Raw genomic sequence first — 22,350 nt, 5'->3', positions numbered from 1 at the left:
GCGGATGACACCGTATTATTCATTGCAGCTAGAACTATCGAAGATGCAGTTTCACGCTTGAATACAGATTTGCGTTCTTTAAGTAGATGGTTGAAGTACAAACAGTTGAAATTGAATGTAAGCAAAACTAAATACATGGTAATTTCGCGAAATCGAGTCATTGGTAATGTTTCCGTTCAAATTGATGATGAAACACTTGATCGCGTTCGGGAAATTAAATATCTTGGCGTGATTATTGATGATAAATTGAAATTTGATTCTCATATCAACAATGTCATCAAGAAAATAGCCAAGAAGTATGGAATTTTATGCCGATTAAAAAACGAATTAACTGTTGCGAGTAAAATACAGTTGTACAAGTCAATCATCTCTCCTCACTTGGACTTTTGTGCTTCCATTTTATTTCTAGCTAATGAAACACAAATATCGAGATTACAGCGTTTGCAGAATAAAGTAATGCGTTTGATTTTAAGATGCAATAGATTCACTTCCTCCTCCTTTTTGTTGGACGCTTTACAATGGTTATCAGTGAAGCAGAGAATTGTTTATTTGACTATGGTGTTCATTTTTAAAATAATAAATAGATTGCTGCCACGATATTTGTGTAATCGAATTGAAAGAGGAAGTGACATTCATGGATATAATACTAGAAACGCGGAAGAAATGATGTGTTTTAACTTTTATTCTTTATGTGTAGTCTACGAAAGTTTGAGAATCGCGCGCGTAATACAGGTATAAATGACTTTTTGTATTTATCACTACAATTTGAAATATTTGAAACTGTTTGAAAGATACTACAGAAAAGTAGGGAGCTCTCAGATAGAACGCGATTTTCTCGAAACTTTTGGTATCTACGGAGAGGTAACACAAGTTTTGAATGTTGTCGAGCTTTGTACAGTAAATTGATTGGTACTAGCGAGAATGGTTTGAGTACGCGCTTCCTGACGAAACTTTTGGCATCATGCGAGAGGTATCACAAGTTTTGTATTTGTATCGGACTCGCTGTATCACTGATGATGCTTGCGAACATCTGCAGTAGAACTCAACGGTTCTTTTTACTTATTTATATTTTTTGCTGGAAAGCGATGATAATTTGTATTGTTGTTTATATCTGTGAAAATAATCGGATCGTTTATTGTTTTGCAAAATCTGATTAAATTGATCACAATTAAATATCTTAAAGATAAATCGTCTAGCTCAAACCTTTGTAGGGGTATGTGGCGGGACCATCATCATCATCATCATCATCAGAACTAAAAATTTAAAAATTCACATAAATAAAGGAAAAAAAGCAATTGTACAAAAACCCCTAAAATTCATAAAAAGCTAGATTTTTTTCTCAGCTCTAAATTCTTCACGCCGATTCACGCCGCCGCCGCCGCCGCCGAACATTGCTTACGGCGTGACGCCGCCGACGCCGCCGCCGCCGGTGTAAAAATGGCCTTACGCCGCCGCCGCTCACAAATACTTCGGCGCACAGGTCTAGTGTACAACATCAACGGTGATATTGAGAGCTATTTGTACAGTAGTTCATGATTTTAAAATATAACTTTTAACTATCAACTATAAACAGTAATGTGTTTAGATGTAAACTAAATAAATAAATCATCACTTCATAATTAAAAAAAAATACACGGCTGACAGAATAGTTTGTATGAAAGTCAAAGGAATACCCTCTGAAAAATAGAAAATTAGTTATATTTCAAGTCTTTGATTTGAATTATTGGCATATCAATCAAATATCAAAGAAGCAAAGCAACTTCATATAATTATTCTATTATTAGAAACACCAGAAAGCTTCTCAAAAGTAAGAATATCGAAATATAAAGAATTTCCTAAAGAATACCAGTATCGAAAAAAAAATTAAAATTCCCGCTCAGACCAGCTTCGAACTATTGTAGATCCAGTTGAAAACCGAACTGTGCTCTCGCGACAATCGCATTTTCTCCCATTTCTGGATGTCGCAACTGCATCGCGAGTAGTGCGCATCTATGCCATAGCCGTGCGCTATCCTGCGCACCACCCGCGATGCAGTTGCGACACTTGGAAACGGGAGAAAATGCGATTGACGCGAGAGCTCAGTTCGGTTTTCAACTGGATCTACAATATTGTCGTCGAGAATGAGAGTCCCCAACCTATACCTCGCATCTATAGTCGCTTCGTTGCGTTGTGCGTGGAAAGTGTGCGTTACATGCCTCTTTTTGTTAATCACACCTTCATTGAAATTTGGTTGAATTTCTTCTACCTAGAAGGACGAATACTCAAACAGTAAGGCCAATAAACGTATCCCTAGTAACCCGCTTTTCATTCATGCTAAGCGAACCCTCCACGCAAAGTGGTGCCTCGTACAAACAACAGTAAGCAGCAGACAGCAGTGATGCTGGAACAAAAAGTACAATGATCCTTGCGTTCATACAGCAATTAGTTTTATGTAAATAACATTTTTCACGAGCGTCGGATCACTTTGCGGTCTTCCAATGAAAGTTTGCTGGTAAAATTTCCTATGATGTAGTTGGATCGATTTATCGTTAGAGAATAATGGGACACCTTGGGGTTTTTTTTTTTTTGTAAAGGTAAATTTCCCCATAGTAAATCCTATGGAAAACCAAAATCGCCGGCGCTAAAATATACGTTCACCGATTTATCTGAAATTTCGCACAAGCATTGTAAGACCCAAAAGGCTTCTGAAAAATATGAGGGAACGAAAGTTTATGTTTTTCATATTGTCAGATTTTCTGGATGTGATACACTGCGCGGCGTTTGTAATGTTGATAAGAAAATTATGTTTTTAGTGGAATGTTTTCACCTGTCATAAGACGAGTTTAAACAATCCCATTGAATTCCACCACTTAATTGTATCTTGACAGATACGTATTTCGACCTCAACAGTAAGGCCGTCTTCAGTGTCTCGTACTTGACTCGACTTGAGTCGAGTCAAGTACGAAGATCTGTCTGAATACAATGGAATTCAATGGGATTGTTTAAACTCGTCTTATGACAGGTGGTTTGTAATGTTCCCAAATGGGTACTTGCACAGAACTTCACGCGGCGAATGACTGTCGAAAGGTACGACCGCGCCAAACGATACACCGCAATGCTATTCACCCATAAGAATCAAGTAAACGGGGTGCAGAAAGCGCGGCGGTACCTTTCCTGAAGGGTTTGCCGCGTGCAATTTTGACAAAATCAGACAATATATCCATGTCCCAGGCTAATGCACACTCGTTTCAAATCACTCACAGACTGAGTGAAATTGTATTGCCGTCTCTTTTTTTCTCAAGGAAATCTCACTCAATTAGCTAATGCAGTGTGGTATATAGGCAATACTATAAAGCAATTTTAGGAAGAGTTTCTATTAGAAACTTTCTAAAGGTAATTTCAAAGAAATTTCCAGATGAAATTTCCGAAAGAACTCTTATTGTTATTTCCGAATGATTATTAAAAGAAAATCTGAGTAAACTTCTGAAGTGATTTCCAAAAGAAAATTCAAAGAAATATCCGGAGGTTTGAGACCAATACAATTTCCGGAGGAATGTACGAGTTTGAAGTAGCCATGGAGCAAGTACAGTGCGTGTTCAAGTCGTCGCGAAAAAAATTGTATCTACCGCTCATAAAAAATTCTACACCTCCGCTTATTTTTAGCCGCAACGTAAATTAAGCGCCAGATAGTTATTGTAAGATTTTCTGGATATGATACACTGCGCGGCGTTTGTAATGCTCCCAAATGAGTACTTGCACAAAACTTCACGCGGCGAATGACTGTCGAAAGGTTCGGCCGCGCCAAACGTTACACCGCAATGCTATTCACCCTTAAGGTAACTCCTGACGGAATCCAATTTTCAAAGTACTCGCGTTTTCGAGGGCACACCATTCGATACGAAAGCAACGCACAACTGTCATTTTTATTTTTTCACGCATGCTGCGACGCAGCAAAGCTGAAAAAATAAAAATGACAGTTGTGCGTTGCTTCCGTATCGAATGGTGTGCCCTTGAAAACGCGAGTACTTTGAAAATTGGATTCCGTCAGGAGTGACCTTAAGAATCAAGTAAACGGGGTGCAGAAAGCGCGGCGGTTCCTTTCATGAAGGGTTCGACGCGTGCAATTTTGAGAAAATCAGACAATACCTAATAAAAACTCACCTACAGAAAAGAGCTACACTCCAAATAATCTAAACGTTGTTTCCACCTGAATTTTCAGGTACATTTTACGTGCACACGTAGCTGCAAATGCTTCTGAAAATTCAGGTGAAGCGTATACGTGTCCGGTGAATTCTATCCAAAATTCAGGTAGAACTTACCTGATATTCACGTAGAATGAGAATTCTATCAAAAAATCAGGTAAAAGTTACGTGAGGTGGAAAAAATCTACGTACTTTTTCAGGTGGAAACAACGTGCAGATTTTTTTGGGTGTACTTTGATATTTTTGAAAATTTTGCCGCCACGTGCTGGATTCTGGCAGTGCTTTGCTTTGGAATGCTTTGATACCTCGTGCTTCTTGTACTGTGGATACATATTTTACATTTTACACATCTATGAGAGCCTTGGAAAATTATCATGAAAGCTGTGATTTTGAGGTTTTCTTAATTTAAGGAATTTTTGAAGGAATGATGCATTTCCAAAAAAAAATCTGAATCTATCTCCTAAGTAATTTCCTGAGAATTTGCCGAAAGAATCCCTGGAAGAAACTTCGAAGGAATTCTTCTAGGAATGTACAGAGAAATTCAAGAATTTTGGAACTACCTTCAGGAGTTCTTTCGGAAATTCCTAAACACATTCGTTCGGAAATTCTTGAAAGGAATTTTGGTGGAATTAACGGGAGTCGAGGGAATGAAACACCTGGAAGAATTTCTGAAAATTTGCTGAAGAAAATTCCGGAGGAGTTTCCAATAGAATTGTTAGTTATTTTTTAAAGCAATTTCTGGAAGAATTCCTAAAGGAATTTCTGTAGATATTTCTAGATTTATTTGTGAAGGATTTTTGAAGAAACTCCTTGAGGAATTTCCGATGTATTAGTTGGAGAAAATTACGATGGAATTCCTGGAGAATCTTTTGAGGGTATATGTACCGCTTTACAGTTACTCATCAAAACAACCTCTGTTTTGTGATGGGTCAACTGCAAACAACAGATACTAGCCATCGGGTGGCATTGTGCATCTCGATTCGAACGTAATTCTATCGAGTCGAACATGTTTGACATTACGGCTTTCGATTCGATCTCGAAAACGACTCATCGTTCGAGTATGCTTGAGGAGGTACAAGAATAACGAGATGTTTTGGCATTATGGAGACTCGTTAGCACACTGAAAAACGACTCAAGTCGAATGAAAATCACTCGTCACCTTTATAGCTTTCGAATGTTGTTCGAGAGTCATTTCTTGCTAAAAGTTTTTCATTATATTTGTTATTATTTCTCTACGGGAAGAGTAAAAATGTATCATTATTGTATCTTGAAGGAAAGAATGTCATTAGTATACCTACTTTTATAATTTCCAGACAATATGCAATCTCTAATTATCCCGAAATCCTCGTAAAAACTACTTCAACTTAAATCGTTTTTTTTTTGCAGTTTTCACGTATTTCTTGACGATTTCGATAAACCGCGTGAAAAATCTATGGGGAAAATCTCCGTAAAAACGTATATATTCCAAAATCTCCGTAAAAATAGTTGAGTTAAATAAAAACCGCGCAAGAGATGACCCAAGTGAATTTAACTAAAACACATGGAAACATCTAAGTAATTTATTATCGAATCCTTTTTAGCTTTAAATTATTTAGCTCAAAATTGGATCTGTGGCATAAACTCGAATAAATATATTAAAAACTAAAGCATTTGATGAGTTTGATTGCTCTACGCATGCGGTCGCGTGTACTCAGACGACTAATGACGGTGGAAGACCGACACTTGATAAAAGTTAGAGCAATCAAACTAATCAAATGCTTTAGCCAAGCAAGCCTTTGGCACAAATCCGCCCAGCCCGTTGTTGGGGCCATAGAGTGTGATCATCTCGATTAATAAACAATGTGCACTTGCTTGACTGTGGATATACAACACATGTGAAGATTGGACAAATCAAGCATCCAAAAGATATTCAATTTGCAAAAAAGAGCTAACCGTGGTTGAGGTTGGTACTCGGATTCTGATGGCTTTTCCGCAAACGTGACCTTTAAGTGGTCTTGTTGTGTAGGGGTTATCACGCCTATCTAGAAAGTAGGAGTTTGAGGGTTCGAGTCCCTACAAGACACGTGGATTCTTTTTCGCAAATTTCATATCAACTTGTCCATTTAGAAACATGTGCTGTGCATATGCACAGCCAAGACAGATAACAAAAAAAAAATGGTTTACGTACGGCTGAATAATATGCCATTAATAATAAAACTTATAATTTGTGTCGTAACTATATCTCAATTTATAAAACATGTCGAATTGGCATAATGTTTTAATCGGTTTCAACTGCTCAATAAATAATATTGATTGTATAGTCATTGAGCATGATTTGCTTGTTTATAAATTAACTGCCAATTCATGCCCTGAAGGATGCCTTTCCAACAGGCAACATGCTTCACGCAGATGAAATTACTCTTATTCTCTTTGTTTACTCACATTCGCAATGCGCTGAAGGTTGTCTCTCCAGCGGGCGGCATAATAAACACGGAGACAGCTATCTCTTATAAGGCATTTTATGAGACAGATCGAAACAGCTGTTTTTCTCGTGTTTATCTACTTTGACAATTAGTGAGAGCCCGTTTTTTTGGTAATTTCGCGCCGAACATTCCGATGGGTCCCATCATCAATTCTGCCTGTTTTACTTTTCGTCTACCAGGGTTTTAGTACATAGTTTTTCATATGATTCTTAAAATGTATCGTTAGATAATTCATACCATTGCATTCTAAGCATGAAATGCTGAAGAAAACACGAATGAAAAGTAAAACGTTACAAAGATTATTTTGTGTTCGGACCTAACGAAATGTTCACGCAGAATCATACCAAAACAAAACATTAGAAGTAAATAAACGGGCCACCGCGAAACGTCTCATAAAATGCCTTATTCTCTCTGTTTACATTTCGTTTGACAGAACATACTCGTTTGAGCTAGTACAGCACCATTCGAAATCTTGTACTGCGACTGAATGAAGTCGAACGAAATACATAATGCCGCAATTTTTTCGAAACGAATGCAAAAACGTACGAATCGAGTGATTCGATTCGAGATGCGCAATGTCACCCCAGTTTTCGATTATATCGAAAGACTGCCAATATTCCTACCTTCTCTAGATTCTCTCCAGTTAGTTATCGACAGGACTACGTCGTCTGCTGACCAAAAATTATATTTTAATGGCTTTTTACATTTCCCCGTTAAATTCACTAACTCCTACAAACATTGCGGATCCCAAAACGAATCGATTAGGGGAAAATCTTGCAAATCGGTCAACCCGTTCGCGAGTTAAATCGTCAGGAAGGAAATCTCAACTCATTTTTATTATATAGAGATTATGTGTAGAAAAAATATTTATTTTGTGAAAATTTTTGTAATTGTTTATTGCTAGTATTGATTTATTCATGAAAATTTTGTATTTTTTTCATGGAACATTTTGATTTCTTTATGGAAAATTCTTATTTTACAATTGCGGTTTTTGCTTTCAAAAGTGCTACTTTATTATTGTTGTAATTTTTTTTCGGAAATTACGCTGGAGTTGTTTTGTTTTTTTTTTTCATTAACAATTTGTAGCAAAATTTCCAAGCAAAATTTTTCACAGAGAATTGTTTAAAAACCATTCGGAATGCCAGCACTTTATCAGGATTGTATGAAGTAAAGTCAAAGTTTTTACAGGCAATTTCTTTACTGGATTTTTTCTGAATATCCACAAGAAATTCTTTTGAAGTTTTTCTCTTGGATTATTGTAAAAACATGAACATTTTTCAAAATTGTAGATGCAGTCCGCTAATGCAAAAGTGTCAGCGGCGTGATGCCAAAAACCATCTGCGTCGGTGGCGCGGCGAATTTTTTCTTTATATTTTCCCATTTTTCCTTTCCAATTTTTTTTGTGGAAATTGAGACTGAATCGCAACTTGTTTTTTCGTTTATTTTTTTATGGAAATGGGCTAAGGCTAAGATGGTCAAATAACGCAGATACGCATCGACGTTTCGACCGACGCTGCATTACCGGTTATTGTACTTCCAGTTGAAAACCGAAGTGAGCTCTCACGACAATCGAGTTTTCTCCCATTTCCTTTTGTCGCAACTACGTCACGACTAGTGCGCATCATGGCGCACGGCGGTGGCATAGGTGCGCACTAGTCGCGATGCAGTTGCGACATCAGGAAATAAGGAAAAACTCAATCGTCGCGAGAGCTCACTTCGGTTTTCAACTGGAAGCACAATATTTTCGATGCACACCTACCTACGTCTTTTCAATGCTGAGTTGAAAAGACGCTACGTGGGCATCGGTTCTAAGATGCGCTTTGCGTTTAATGATTTGTATTTTTTACACCGCTATTGTTATTCACCAAAAACTTTTCGTATAAAAAAATACCACGTGGTTCGAGAGCAACACCCCCTCCCCCCATGTGGCTTTTCGTGGTCATTTTGCAACCACCCCCCCCCCCCCTAATATGACCACGAGGTTTCTGGAAAGCCCCCAAGGCCCAGTCAAGCTACACGTGGCAGTCAAACGGCCCCGCCGGCCGTACCCTGCAAGTCGGAACCCTTCAAATCTCAAGGCGGATATCCAGATCCAGTGGCTCATACCCCCGGGTAACAGGTATGTTACCGTCAGTCAGCATGTCCGCTAAAGGGCCCCAACGCATCGATTGGCCACAACAATTACTAACCCATACCACTAACATAAGAAAATGAAAAAAAATAATTAAAATTAAATAAAATGTAACTACATATATCCATTTCTTAATCACTCGCTTTCCTTTTGGCTAGGCATGCAATTGCGTCGATATTATATTGTTTTGTCCACCCTTCTTCGTCTTTTGTGTCGTTGAGTCCTCAAGCAGGTAGATGGCGAACCCTGAGTATCTCAAGCTTAGAGAGCTAGTTAGGGACGTGCGGATGTCCACTACATAGACGTATGGACGTCGGCAGTAGTTACATACTCCAGCAGGAGATTCCTGGTAGGAAAGGGCTTGTGATTTGATGTGAAACTCTGGTTGGGTTGGATTTTATTTTTCAAATTGTACACATTTTTTTGTGTATGGTTTATTCATCTCAACTACTTCATAATTGTCCCTCTTTTAGCGTTAGTGATTTTGTGTTTCACTTTTATTGTAATAGTATGCAAAAGTGCGCGGTCTGGCTAGAAAAGTCATTTATTATCGCTATCTATAGCATTACACTATCTAATGTCAGTGTTTTGGTTAAAACTAAGAATCTTTTTAAAATGTGTTATTATCGGATGCTGCTCGCCACTTATTTCGCGGATTCATGGAATATATCAAAAGGAAAATCAAGCGAGGAATTTAGTGGTGAAGCATATTTACAACAGTGTTTCCTCCTCTCATCATTTCCTCCTCTATAAATTGTGTTTTAGCTATAATAATGATTCCGCAATCGTAGTTTCTGTTGCGGATCGTTACGGAAATTTCAAACGGTAATGCATACGTACTCTTGTAGGCTTGATTTTTGGGATATATGTTAAAAGAGAAATCCAAGAAAAGATAAACTTAATTTGGCGCTCATTTGAGCAGTTTACCGGCTTTTCGCATTGCCGGTTCGAGTGAAAAATAAAATTTTCTCTCTGGTTTTGAAATGCGTCACCATCATATTGTCTGCTTTGATTTGTATTTGAAAAATTGATCTGTTGGCTTTTCATTTCCTTTCTGCTTTCATGCACTCTAATGACGGTCTTGACGGTTTAAAATGAAACTAAACTCTTTTGCCCTTGGAGTAATAAAGTAATAACCTGCGCGTAGCTCCCACTAAACCTATTATTATCATTATTATGCTCGTGCGTGTGCGCAAGATTGAAGTGAGTAAAAACGAAGACTCTCGTTTTCTGCATTGTTTACTATTAGTTTTTTTTCGCCTGCTGTGATGCCTTGTTTTCTTTCCACCTCCATCGACTCATCGTATGCGCGGGAGATCAAGCCAATTTTCCTGAAAGCGATATGCCTATTATGTTGCTGTTTTTACCAGATTTACTTTCATTGACATCTGAGTTTACTCTCTTCAACGAAGGTTCGGGTTACATACCTTTGAATGCTGATTATGATGCTACGAAGGGAATGCGTATTTCACTTGACGAGCGCGACAAAAACGAAGTAGGGAAAATAATTGGCTCTATTCTGCGAGTCAGTTGATGCAAGCGAAGCGTGAGACGCTATTTTTTTAATGAAAGAAGACAACTTGCGTCACTCGAGTCGTAGAACAAAGGTGATTTATGTGTGTTGGCGGCATCTGAAGGCTTGATCGGCGCATGAGGCCTTCTATAATTTTAGGACTCACCTTCAGTGATGGAAATGGAAAGAAGTGATATGAGCATAATTATTCATGTGCATTCATTTTTGCTCATTGTATGTCGAACGTTCGTTTGTTTCTATTTTCACATGTACATGTGAGATAACGTTTCTTTTAAAATCTAATAACAGTGCTATTTTCGCAGGCATATGCTAAGCGCTCATGTTTAGCGTAGCCAACACCAACACCAACGTCGAGCAACGTACTATGTGAACGTACGTCAAATCTAAAAAAGCTTAACATCATAAAACATCCAAATTCAGCTTTCTTCATTATGCAACTTTAATCGAGAATATTCATTAAATATGACTAATGAGTTTAATTGATTCAAAACTTATCTACATGATCAATTTTGATTTTACTTACATGGAGAACAACAATTTGTCTTTTATTTCACCGTGAAAAGCTTGAGCAGAATTTAAAAATAAATCCTGCTCTTTTATTGTTGTGGATATTTTTAATTATCAAGCTACAATCATTGGTGTTGTTGACGATTGTTGACATCTCATGCAACTGACAGCGGTCTATCAGCACACTGTGCCCGGGACATGGTGGCTATTTTTAGGCTAAGGGAGTTAGATAGGGATGTCTATAGCCTGTATTTTCGTGTCATTAAAAATGGGTTGCGTTAATTAATCATCATCTTGCGTTTCAGTTCTACGTGGTGAATAATGAAAGTAGGCTTCCGACCAAGAAGATGACTAATTAAGATCGTTATTAAAATAATAAATGTAGTCATTTCAATTGATTTGGAGTTGTTGAAGCAATTGTTTGAAGCATTCTTAGTATTTCCTACAGGGAGCCGACCTTGCGTCCTCCGAACAATATCATTCTGCGGTGAATGACTGACCCTGATATGCCTAAATCTCCATACCGATCGATAAACAATAGTGTTCTTCCAAGTGGAAGCTACTCTGAATAAAATAAATACTCTTCATGTAATAAATACAATAATATATGTAATAAATACTATTCACGAAGACTAATCGGTTTGGCTGTCGAGAATGAAGCATACTCTTCGTCTCTTTCTCTCATTTCTCAGTGGTTGAAGCCTCTCGCTCGAATTTTATGTCCTGGCTCATTCCGTAGCGGCAGCCGCAATGGTCTCATTCTGGAACGATCGGTACTCGGTATCGCGATAGGACGAAACTGGCGCTGGACGGACTTTCCACTTGTTGTAGATCGACTGAGAACTGGGCGTTTTGAGGGGCTTTGGGGCGTAGGATTCTGGTGGAACGCACAGCATACCGTACACGTTGATTCCGGGCAAACCGGCATACGTGGGCTGATCATGGGCAAGTGGTCCCTCTGTGAACGAAAGCAACGGAAAAATCGTCAGAAATAGAAACAATTCTAAGAACATAGCTTTGAACACATGCAATCTTTAGGGAAAACGGTCAATCTCAAACATTTATGAATAACAGAATTCATAATATGCCGGACATAAACTCACCAAGCCGGTAGTGCGCTGGGCACTTGCAGATCACCAGGTAGTGCGACTTGCCGGTTCGGGAGTTTTGCAGCGCCAGGATGGACCAGTCCTTGGGGGCACGGCATTCGCGCAGTTCGTTGGTGTTCTCGCACGTCTTGGCCAAGGTGACGGCCTTCCGCTGGGCATTTCCAACCAGCTTGATGGTGTGATTGTCGTCCTCGTTTAGGCTGGCGGAACAGGGGTCGCGGTAGCTGTTGGGATAAAAATCGTGAACGGTGTTATTATTATTGAGGCTGCAAGTGGTTTCGAGGAAGGAGAAATGATATCAAAAACGGTTCTCGGTGTAAAGTTATTTGGGGTTGTAAATACCATTTTTACATAGTTTTTTTTTCTTTTTTCTCATAAAACTGATCGTGTTGAGTTGTGAGCTGGTAGCGATTGATGCCGTTCAAAATAGTGACTTTAGTTACCAACAATGACGAAAAAGTGACCAAATAGTCACTTTTGTATGAAGTTTTTAATCGCGTATTGAGCTACAAGTTGCATTGATTGGAAACCAGTGTTCTATTTTTTAAATCCTTATCAGGAATTGAGAAAATGCTAAATAACAAAACGATGAGGATTACTGCTACTGGCCACGCCCATCTACGCCGTTAGTAGGGAGAGGATGGAAGCAAGAGGCCAGTGACTTTGCGACACCCTCATAAGTACCACGGAGTAGATATGAGCTCAAAGTTTTCTGTAACTTAGAGAATTATTTGGACTCACAAAGCTTTAAAGTCTTTAGTAGGATCATTTGTTTGAAAACTAGAAAGTAATTGAAATCATTAAAATAATTATAAAATACGTTTTGTCAAGTAAAACTACGGTTGAATAACTTTGAATAAATTTTTATGAAGTTTTTGAGATTTAAAATTCGACGTCGTGGCATTCCGAGGGAAATTTTGAAGCACCAATTAGACCGAGGACTCTTATTACTAATATTACATCATCACTATAATTTCTGTAACCGTTGCTCCCAATTTTGTAGCTTGTTAGCTCCTCCACAAGCATCCCCATGTCTCGTCCCCCACGCCAGTAAGAACCATACGCCCAGTCCGTCCCTAATAAAAGTAGTAGGACAGCCTTACTGGTGGCGATCCCAGCTGTCCGAAATAAAAAGATTCGGCACTACCGTGAAAGACATACAGCCCTCGTTTCATTCATATCCACCACCCTCACTGTACTTTCCGCGGTTTGATTCTGGACAACAACCCGTAACGGTGTTGACCCAATCAATACCCTGCGCGGAAGTGGTGCCAACCATTACGAAAAATTGGAGAATGACTCTTTAGTTTTTGGTAAGATAGTAAGAAAAGGAAAACGAAATAGGACGAAAAGAAAGTTAGAGAAAAAACTCAGGTAAATAGACCGTCGAGGGTGAGTCGGGTTTTCTTTCTGTCTGAACTACGAAGACAGTAGTAGTGCGCGCCGTAAAGTTAAATTAAAATTAAATTACAGAATAAAATTTGCATGCTTATGCAGTGAACTGGTGCTCTCTTAAGGATAAATAGCGTGCTATTGTGAAAGTAGTGTAAAACCTTAAATCTATAGTACGGTTAGTTGAAGAAAATAGTACGGAGTGATTTTATTGTAAACTATTGTATTTTTTGTTAGCATAGTGATTACAACAATAGCACCTCTAATGCAACGTACACACCAGTCAAGCAGTTTGACGAACATTGACTCCGCCCTCAAGAAAACGCTTCGGTTGCTGCTTTGTTTGAGCCTGGGAGCTGCGGATAGAGTCGAAACGAGTGTCAAATAATCTCCAAAGTAAGCTGTCAAAAAGTATCCATCGCATCGAGAGAGATTTTGTGCATTTTGAGCGTAGACGAGAGAGTACACGTATAAATCAACTCATACTAAATATAGCTCATTTTCAACAAATTTCAATTTACTGGCGTTATTTTAAATATATCAACGGATTCCACATAACTGGAGGGTATGAATTAATTTAACATTCGACACGTTGATATATACGATGCGGTAAATTGACGAAATCTTTGTAATTAATTTTGTAAAGATAAACATAATGATAATTTAATGTGAGAAAATCGTAACGTGTACAGTGAACACTGGGAGGAAATTTGCGAGTTTCAAGCAAAATATCTTGAAAATTCGATTCGATCGAGTCCGCAGCTCCCAGGTTTGAGCGTGTGGGAAGTTGTTTGAATAACCATTTGACAGTTGGCGGCTCGGTTGGAAAAAATTAAAACGATTTGATTTTGGTTTGAGTTGTCGGGGGTGGAGTCAAGGTTTGCCGAACATGATTGAGCATTTGTAGTGAAGTTGCACAAACCCCCTAAATTTTTCGATGGTTGGTGCTCAGGCTGGCGCTTCGGTCGTTCGTGTGTGATATTGTTAGTCGAATAAATTGATTGTTCGTGCCGCTGTTGGTAAAACTTGATGGATGTTTGAATAAACGAGAGGTGGAGTCAATGTTGGTCAAACTGCTTGACCGTGTGTACGTTCCATAATGCAACGTACACACCAGTCAAGCAGTTTGACCAACATTGACTCCGCCCCAAGAAAACGCTTCGGTTGCTGCTTTGTTTGAACGTGTGTGAAGTTGTTCGAACAACCATTTGACAGTTGGCGGCTTGGTTGGAAAAAATTAAAACGGTTTGATTTTGGTTTGAGTTGTCGGGGGTGGAGTCAAGGTTTGCCGAACATGTTTGAGCATTTGTAGTGAAGTTGCACAAACCCCCATATATAGGCTGACCAGATCATTCCGGTGAAAAAACGGGACAAACGCGCTTGCAAAACGGGACTGTCGTGGCCGAGCGAATGTCTTAGGAAATCAGTCGGATATGTAAAATCTCAGAACCAGTTACTCTATTGATATAGGCGATGCACCAAACATCCGGTTTAGTATTGTCTCTTTGGCTTTATTTTGTTCCTGTCAATCGAGATTTTATGTGATTGACAGTCTACTATTTGAAAGTCGATTGCTATGATTAGAAGTTTAAAATTCATTCAAATAATTCAGGCTTTTATTCAGTATTTTCGTTTATTATTCTAATGCAATCTGCTACTATCTGTTATCATAGTAGCAATCGGCTGCAACCGTACCCTTGATACGAAACATAGTAGCACCCTTGGTAACCAGTTTGTTACAGTGAAAAACTTCAGTTAGTCGTTATCAAGAACTCCTACAAACTTGACGCTATTTTAAATAAAGTTGTTATCTATCCAGATTGAACCGATCGTTCATTTCGTCCCAAAGTACCCGAATCTCAACGGAATTCCACAGTTCCGAGGACGGGAGGATCAATACGAGAACTGGAGTTACAGGGTCAGACTGTTTCTAGATGCAGCCGGTGTTTCGGAAGTGCTAACTGGAACTGTGCCAGACGTAGCTGCCGATAGAGCGAAGTTTGAGGAGTTGGACAGAAAAGCGAAAGCCATGCTGGTGAGCTGTCTTGCTGATGAATGTTTAGAAGTTGTTCGAGAGCGAAACACGGCGAAGGAAATGTGGAGTAGTCTTGAAACAACATTTGCCAAGAAGTCGGTGATCAACCAGACGCTCGTGAGGAAGCAGTTGGCAAGAATGAGAATGCAAGATGAAACAGACATGCGAAATCACCTTCTGGAATTCGATGGGCTGGTCCGGAAACTGAGAACTGCTGGAGCTACGTTGACAGAGGAGGATTTGGTGTCACAGTTATTTCTGACTCTACCAGAATCATACGATCCGTTGGTTACTGCCTTGGAGAATGTACCGGAGAAAGACCTTACACTGGAACTGGTGAAGCAAAGACTTCTATCTGAAGAATCAAAGCGTAGCGATCGACAAGGAAATATTGGTGACGATAACCCGACGGCTTTTTCGGGAAGTTTGCAACAGCCAAGACAAAAGTTTACTGGAAAATGTCACAAGTGCGGTAAGCGTGGGCACGTGATGAAAAATTGTTGGAAGCAGTATGAAAATGAAGAAGAAGAAGAGGAAGCAGAACATGCAAATAAATCCGTCTCGTTCCTGGCATGTGTAACCGATAGACAAATCACGATGAAACTGGATTCTGGTTGCAGCGATCACTTAGTGAGTGATAAGTCAGTATTCACAAGTCTCAAACAATTGAAAGAACCAGTAGAAGTGAAAGTCGCAAAAGAAGGACAGGTAATGCATGCAAGAATGATTGGAGAGATTTTGGGACTAAGAAGCAACAAAGGTATAGAAGTGAACTTGGAAAACGTGTTGTATGTGCCGGAGCTTCGGGAGAATCTATTATCGGTGTACAAGATGACTAATGCTGATATTGAAGTCAAGTTCATAAAAAGGGAAGCCTCTTTGAAGAAAAATGGTGAATGTTTTGCGACAGGGAGGCTGAATGGTTGCTTGTATGAGTTGGATTTTTTCAAGACAAGGAAGCGTCTCAAGAAATCATGTTAAGCTTTATGGCAAGCAACGGGGAGCAGCAGCGAGTAGGTATCTGAATGTGTGATTACGTGAAGCAATATTGGCCGTTTTGAATTCAGAATACAGGAACCGGAACGGATGCTCGATTGAGAGGGAGTGTTATCATAGTAGCAATCGGCTGCAACCGTACCCTTGATACGAAACATAGTAGCACCCTTGGTAACCAGTTTGTTACAGTGAAAAACTTCAGTTAGTCGTTATCAAGAACTCCTACAAACTTGACGCTATTTTAAATAAAGTTGTTATCTATCCAGATTGAACCGATCGTTCATTTCGTCCCAAAGTACCCGAATCTCAACACTATCACAGGGACATGTCAAAACCCTTGTGATAAAATTTAAGCGCAGTTGAAATTTCAAAGTTTATGGGCTTTATTATTATTTTCCGTATAAGATGTTGGGAATATTTCATAGTGAATAATTCACAGCCATAGCATTCTATTGTATTTAATTAGTTGTGTAAAAATATTAAACTACAAATGTTTCACTCTTCAAAGGGATGTGGACACAAATAAAAAGGAACAGAAAGTAACTAACCATTCAAAATTAGAAAAAAGTAGATTTTAAAATTTTATTTTAATTTATTCTTTAATATGCATTAAGAATTTTATTATTGACCAATATCAAAAACTTTTCCAATTTTGAATTTTTTTTTTCAAAATAACAAACAATAGTCAAAGTACCCTGCCTATAATAATAAAAATTTAAACAAGGAAAGAACATTAATAAAATGTAATGTTATTTATTTCCATGAATATGGTTGGTGCATGCAAAAATAGGTCAAATCTAAAAAAAATCACAATCATTTTTGATCGAAATTGATTTAAATGAAGCTAAAAATAGCCTTACACCTTGGGAATCTTGTCCATTGATTTTGTTCCCATGTGCTCCAGTAAATGTGCTCGGACATGGGAGCGAAAATTGCAGACAAGCTTTTGATGTGTAAATTAGCCTTAAAGTACGTAAGAACCTTAAATCTAGCCTTTAATCAGACCAAATTTTCTCTCGGTTCGAATCTACCTTAAACTCGATTTTGTTCAGTTGATTTTTAAATTATTTTTTTCATGAAAGACAGAATGATTCATAATGTTTCGAAAAGATTCAAAAGATTGAAAAATATGTGCAAAAGCAAATTTGAAAAACAAAAGAATTTCCTACTTAGGAAGATTAAAAAATGAAAATGAACTTGATCTGAAAATTAGAATGTCTGTCCTTGCGCTTCATTTTATTGACATTTAGGCGTGATTCAGGAAATACTTGTTTACCAAATTACTAATTCCGTTCAATCCACTTATGTTTGGCCATATTTTAATGCCTCCGAAATAAGCAGAAAAAATCATTGGAATGAACTTGTATAAAAAAAATCTTCCGAAAAAGCACATGTTGTCATTAACCGTTAAAAACCTTAAGAGAAGTCGATCAATGGAAAATGCAAAACGGTATAGATAGTATTCTTTTAAAAGCTACACTAAATAACATAACATTTCACACTTTTTGAAGGGGTTTCGTCCACTGTGAGGGATGAGACAGCCGAGGGCTGCAAATCTCTCCAAAAGACACAAAAAATTCACTTTCTATGAAGGTATTTGATTTTAGATTCCTGCCTAAAATAATGAATTTGTTTAAAGAATATTTTGAACCACTTGGGAAGTGAAAATGAAGAAAAAATGAAAAAACGGGACAAATTGAGGATTTTTTAGATTACGACGGGACAGCAAAATAAGGTCTAAAAAACGGGACTGTCCCGTTAAATACGGTACGTATGGTCAGCCTACCCATATATTTTTGATGGTTGTTGCTCAAGTTGGCGCTTCGGTCGTTTGTGTATGATATTGTTGGTCGATTAAATTGATTGTTCGTGCCGCTGTTGGTGAAACTTGATGTGTTTGAATAAACGAGAGGTGGAGTCAATGTTGGTCAAACTGCTTGACCGTGTGTACGTTCTATAAGAAAGTCCACCTTCAATAGGTGTGAATTATTAGAAGAAAAGGTAAATTGTTTGTTGAAAATAGATGGAGAGAGTGGTGTGAAACGCGCTATGGAGAGATAATTTGGTGTATTAATTGTTGCGGGACAGGCCCGAGTCTGCTTCCGGGCCTTTCTTTTCGAGTCCTCGGGCAAGACGGATATTATACTCCGCAGTGTCATCCATCAAGCCGGATTTAATCCAGTGGCGGGTATAGCGCCAGTTCGGAGGTAAAGGCAAGGTGAATCCGGAACTGGAATCGATCGGCAACCGCCAATCCAAGCCGACATCGCGCCCACCTGCTCGTAGTTTCGATCACCTCGATATACATTGCTGGGGCAACCGCCGTTACCATCCGCCATCGTGCCCATTGTGGTTGCAGGCCTTCCCAAACGAAGATCCTTTGGCGACCGCCGACACCATCCGCCATCGAGCCAATTTAGGTCGCAGGCCTACATACCCCGACGAAAAGGCAACCACCCACTTCAATTCCCGGCCACCATCACGCGGATTGGATCGTAGCCACAAGCCTCCCGTCGCCGAGCAATCTCCAGCAGCCGCCACCACGGTGAAGTTTCGTGTCTACCCATCGCCACCAAGCCAACCACAAATCTCCGAGACGGTCGTCCGAAGCACTCCCGGTACCTCATCGGAAACATCCAAGCCCGAAAGCAGCATGATCGCGCCGGATTGTGACCGGAAATCCTCGTCATCGTCAGCGTCATCGCCGCCACCAATGCTAGCCAACGAGATCATCGCCGCCGACCACCATCTGCAGTAAAAAGCGCAAGTACACCGTTGTCTTTCCATTGAAAATGCCCAAGGGGCGAATAAATTAGTAATGTTAAGATGAAAACTGGTGGTCAGGTTATTTTAGAGCTGCACTCCCTCATTGTATATGTATTGCTTGTTCCGCTTCCGTACCTGAAAGGGGTATTCAAGTCTTGGTCTTGATAGTCCACTTTGAGAAGACACCTTTTCCTCGATTTTAGTCCACCTTGGTCAAGAGAACCGGTTGGCTTCCCCTTCTCCGCAAGGTTTTCAGCTTCCATTACTCCTGCTAAAGGTAAGTGAAGAGTGGGGCATTGGGTAAAACGGTGCTATATAATGGAATGACCCAGTGCTCGACAATTTCCCACCCATAACTCCTTCTGAGCAGCCAAGAGGCTTACATTTCTAAATGTCAGACTTTAGTATTGAAATTAATACAAAAATGGTAACTAAAACGACAAAAAAATTTGAGTATTAAAATTCTTTCAAATTGTATTAGTTTTTTGTTTCTTTTTTAGATTTTTAAAATCCGACCAATTCATTTACCTACACTCCAGTTTTTAGGGTATCTATTGGAGTTGAACGGAGGTGAAGAAATCGGACTTTAGTACAGTAAAAATGACCCTCATTAGCAAAAATGAGCAGTGCCGGATCAATTTCAGATTTTTTTTGTGTGAAGGAGTCAATAATCAAACATTTTTTCCCTCACGACCTCTGTACTTGATTCGCAACTCATTTTTATGCAAAACCTGTTTTTTACGCATGGTCAAAACGCATTTAGTCTGGCTTGTGCCGGAATTACTTCTGACATAACTTACTTTACAATTCCTTTTTCGAGACTATTATCCTGAAGGATCGTAAGGCGGATTTAACAATCATAAACAATTTCAATCATAAACAACTTTCTGTAATTCTGTTGTCCTTATCGCACATTATTCACCCTGACGACGTTGAGAAGCATCGCTCGACATCGATGTTATCGTGTCATGAAACTAAAGCTGTTCACTATCATAGTCACATAGTATTGGGGCTCACCAACAGATATGGTTCAATATTCCTCAATTCTGTACTCTATACTCGAGGTCAGCACTTCGCATTTTAATAATTTCATATAGTGGACATGAATCGCAACATGCTAGGCTCCAAAGAGCATATTTCCAAAATTTTATATTTTGCCACCAAATTCACATTTTGTTGATGATAATAAGTAGGTAGTAGATAAAAATGATCATCACAAATGATCAGTCACATATCATGAAAAACAAAACAGAAAAATGTTCCCATTTCTATTTGTGTAAAATTGGAAAAAAAGTAGGTAGGAAGTTGATCGAATGGTTTGTTTAATCTAAACCAAACGTTAACTTAACTCATTCCGTGTGGCATCTATCGGTTCGGCCACAAACAGAAGAAAATAAATACCATCTTTCACCAAGTGTTAATTTTCACCGTATGACTGATGATGGATGTGAAAATGTAAAAGAATTTCACATTTCTCCTCGTTAGCCAACCGTACTCACTTGTGACCTCCGATAAAGATCAACACCGAGATGCAGCTCTAGAGGTAGCCAATAATTGAGGGATGGTTGCGTGGCTCTTTTTGGTGTCATCTCTATGCGCGACATTACCGTTTCGTGATGCATGGAGTTAATAGGATTGGATCATGCATACCAGGACCCGTCGTTAGAAGTTCAGTTAGATGCAAACTTGATTGCACTTCGAAGGGCGAAACACATGGCAATCATCGGTAGCCTTTCACCACTTGCAAGAATTTACGGTTCTCTACAATGTTTTCTGACATGGAAGGAGAAAGTGACATACCTGATCACACAGTCCATGTGACAAAATGTAATAGAAATTACACTGAGCTTTTTTTTTGTTTTTCGTATTCCGGGCATACACACAATTTGAGGAAATTTCTCGAAATTTGGTGGAGAACTTCCCTCAAATTGGTACAATCTACAATGGGGTCAGATTTTTAATTATTCCTGCAAAAAATAATGATTTCTGACATTTGAAAAGACGTAAGGGCAACCGTCGAAATCTTTCCGTCTTCCTCGTATGCCGTCGCACAGTCGTCCTTTTAGATCAGGTGAAAAAGTGATTTATTACGCATTTGAAAGTCTACTACGATCGTTTACATATATTACAGCCTACTGCATCTCTACTTTACGTTGGAAATATTTTTAAAACATTTTAATAATTTGTATTTATGAAGAACATAATCTTTCTAGTATTCTGGCTTCCGATTCTTCCGACTGCATCGAACCTTCTTAGTACACATGTGCTTCTGATCCGATACATCATGTTCTTATGATATTTGTTTTGGGTTGGATTTTGAATTCAAAATATGATCGATTGTAAATCTTTGTAATTGTTCAAATGTGTTACTTATCTATGGGTCCCAACTCCCACGTCCAGGTGTTAGGTGAGACGCTAAACAGCCCTGACAAGACGACCCTCCGACGAGACAGGAGGTTTGCGCAGGCCCAATAAGCCGCCTTTAAAAACAACCATTTCGAACGACATAGAAGATAATACGACTCGATATAATCGGCAACGACCTAAGCGACGAATAAAGGATCACGATTGGAAGCTTGGCACATGGAACTGCAAGTCGCTAGGCTTCGCAGGTTGCGACAGGATAATCTACGATGAATTACATCCCCGCAACTTCGACATCATAACGCTGCGGGAAATCTGCTGGACAGGACAGTGTGGTATTCTAGAATAATCGTGTAGATTGGGAATCGAGTAGTTTGAGGTAGGCGTGCATGAGAGCCAATGTGGAGTGAAATGAAGAGCAGTGTTTTGGTGAATAAATATAGAACCTGTAATTAAGAATGATATTGTGTTGTGTTCAAATATGGAATATCACATTGGCGATCCTAGCCATGAAAGAATCAGCTGAAGCAATGGTAATTATGGTTATGCGAGCGGTAAATCGAAGTGTTTTGTTTTTGTCAAACGGTAAGTTTTTGTTTTTTTTTTGTCGCGCTGAAGGCATCATGCGATGCGATGATTGTGAGATTGTGACAGAAGAAAGGAGGCATAGTGAATTCTAGATTGCTTTGAGAATAGGTCGTATGTGCAAAAGAGAGATTCTCTTTGATCACGCTCTCTTTCGCTAATATATCGGCTAGTTTTGCATTTTTTGCTACATTTGCACTTCAGCATGATAGACAAAGCTATCGTCTTTGGTTATCTGCCAAAAAAATCGAAGTAACCTTTTGTATAGTTTTATAATAATCGAAAGAG

General features: G+C 39.0%; 1 protein-coding gene across 2 annotated transcripts; it reads right to left on the bottom strand.

Annotated features, from left to right (window-relative positions):
* Nucleotides 1–9,088: 9,088 nt before the first annotated feature.
* Nucleotides 9,089–21,024, bottom strand: LOC134203241 (uncharacterized). Of its 2 annotated transcripts, XR_009977542.1 has the most exons (4): nt 20,914–21,024; nt 11,919–12,148; nt 10,202–11,773; nt 9,089–10,105 (listed from the first exon to the last, which is right to left on the bottom strand). XR_009977542.1 is itself a non-coding variant. In XM_062678119.1 (3 exons), the coding sequence occupies exons 1-3, from the start codon at nt 20,988–20,990 to the stop codon at nt 11,544–11,546; spliced, it is 537 nt and encodes a 178-aa protein (XP_062534103.1). In that variant the 5' UTR covers nt 20,991–21,024; the 3' UTR covers nt 9,094–11,543. The 2 variants fall into 2 exon arrangements, 1 of the variants encoding a protein (XP_062534103.1); XM_062678119.1 differs by having other exon boundaries at nt 9,094–11,773.
* Nucleotides 21,025–22,350: the final 1,326 nt, after the last annotated feature.

This window comes from Armigeres subalbatus, unplaced genomic scaffold (assembly GCF_024139115.2).
Source record: "Armigeres subalbatus isolate Guangzhou_Male unplaced genomic scaffold, GZ_Asu_2 Contig1713, whole genome shotgun sequence".
Classification (NCBI taxonomy): Eukaryota; Metazoa; Arthropoda; class Insecta; order Diptera; family Culicidae; genus Armigeres; species Armigeres subalbatus.
The sequence above is the reverse complement of the archived record's forward strand: the minus strand, read 5'-3'. Positions and strand labels throughout refer to the sequence as shown.

Excerpts from the sequence above, each read along its gene's own strand:
- LOC134203241 (XM_062678119.1), bottom strand. The coding sequence starts at position 20,990 with ATGCCCGGAATACGAAAAACAAAAAAAAAGCTCAGTGTAATTTCTATT. Across the intron at positions 12,149-20,913 it reads CACATGGACTGTGTGATCAG|CTACCGCGACCCCTGTTCCG; the intron begins GTATGTCACTTT and ends TTATCCCAACAG. Across the intron at positions 11,774-11,918 it reads CCCAGCGCACTACCGGCTTG|AGGGACCACTTGCCCATGAT; the intron begins GTGAGTTTATGT and ends TTTCGTTCACAG.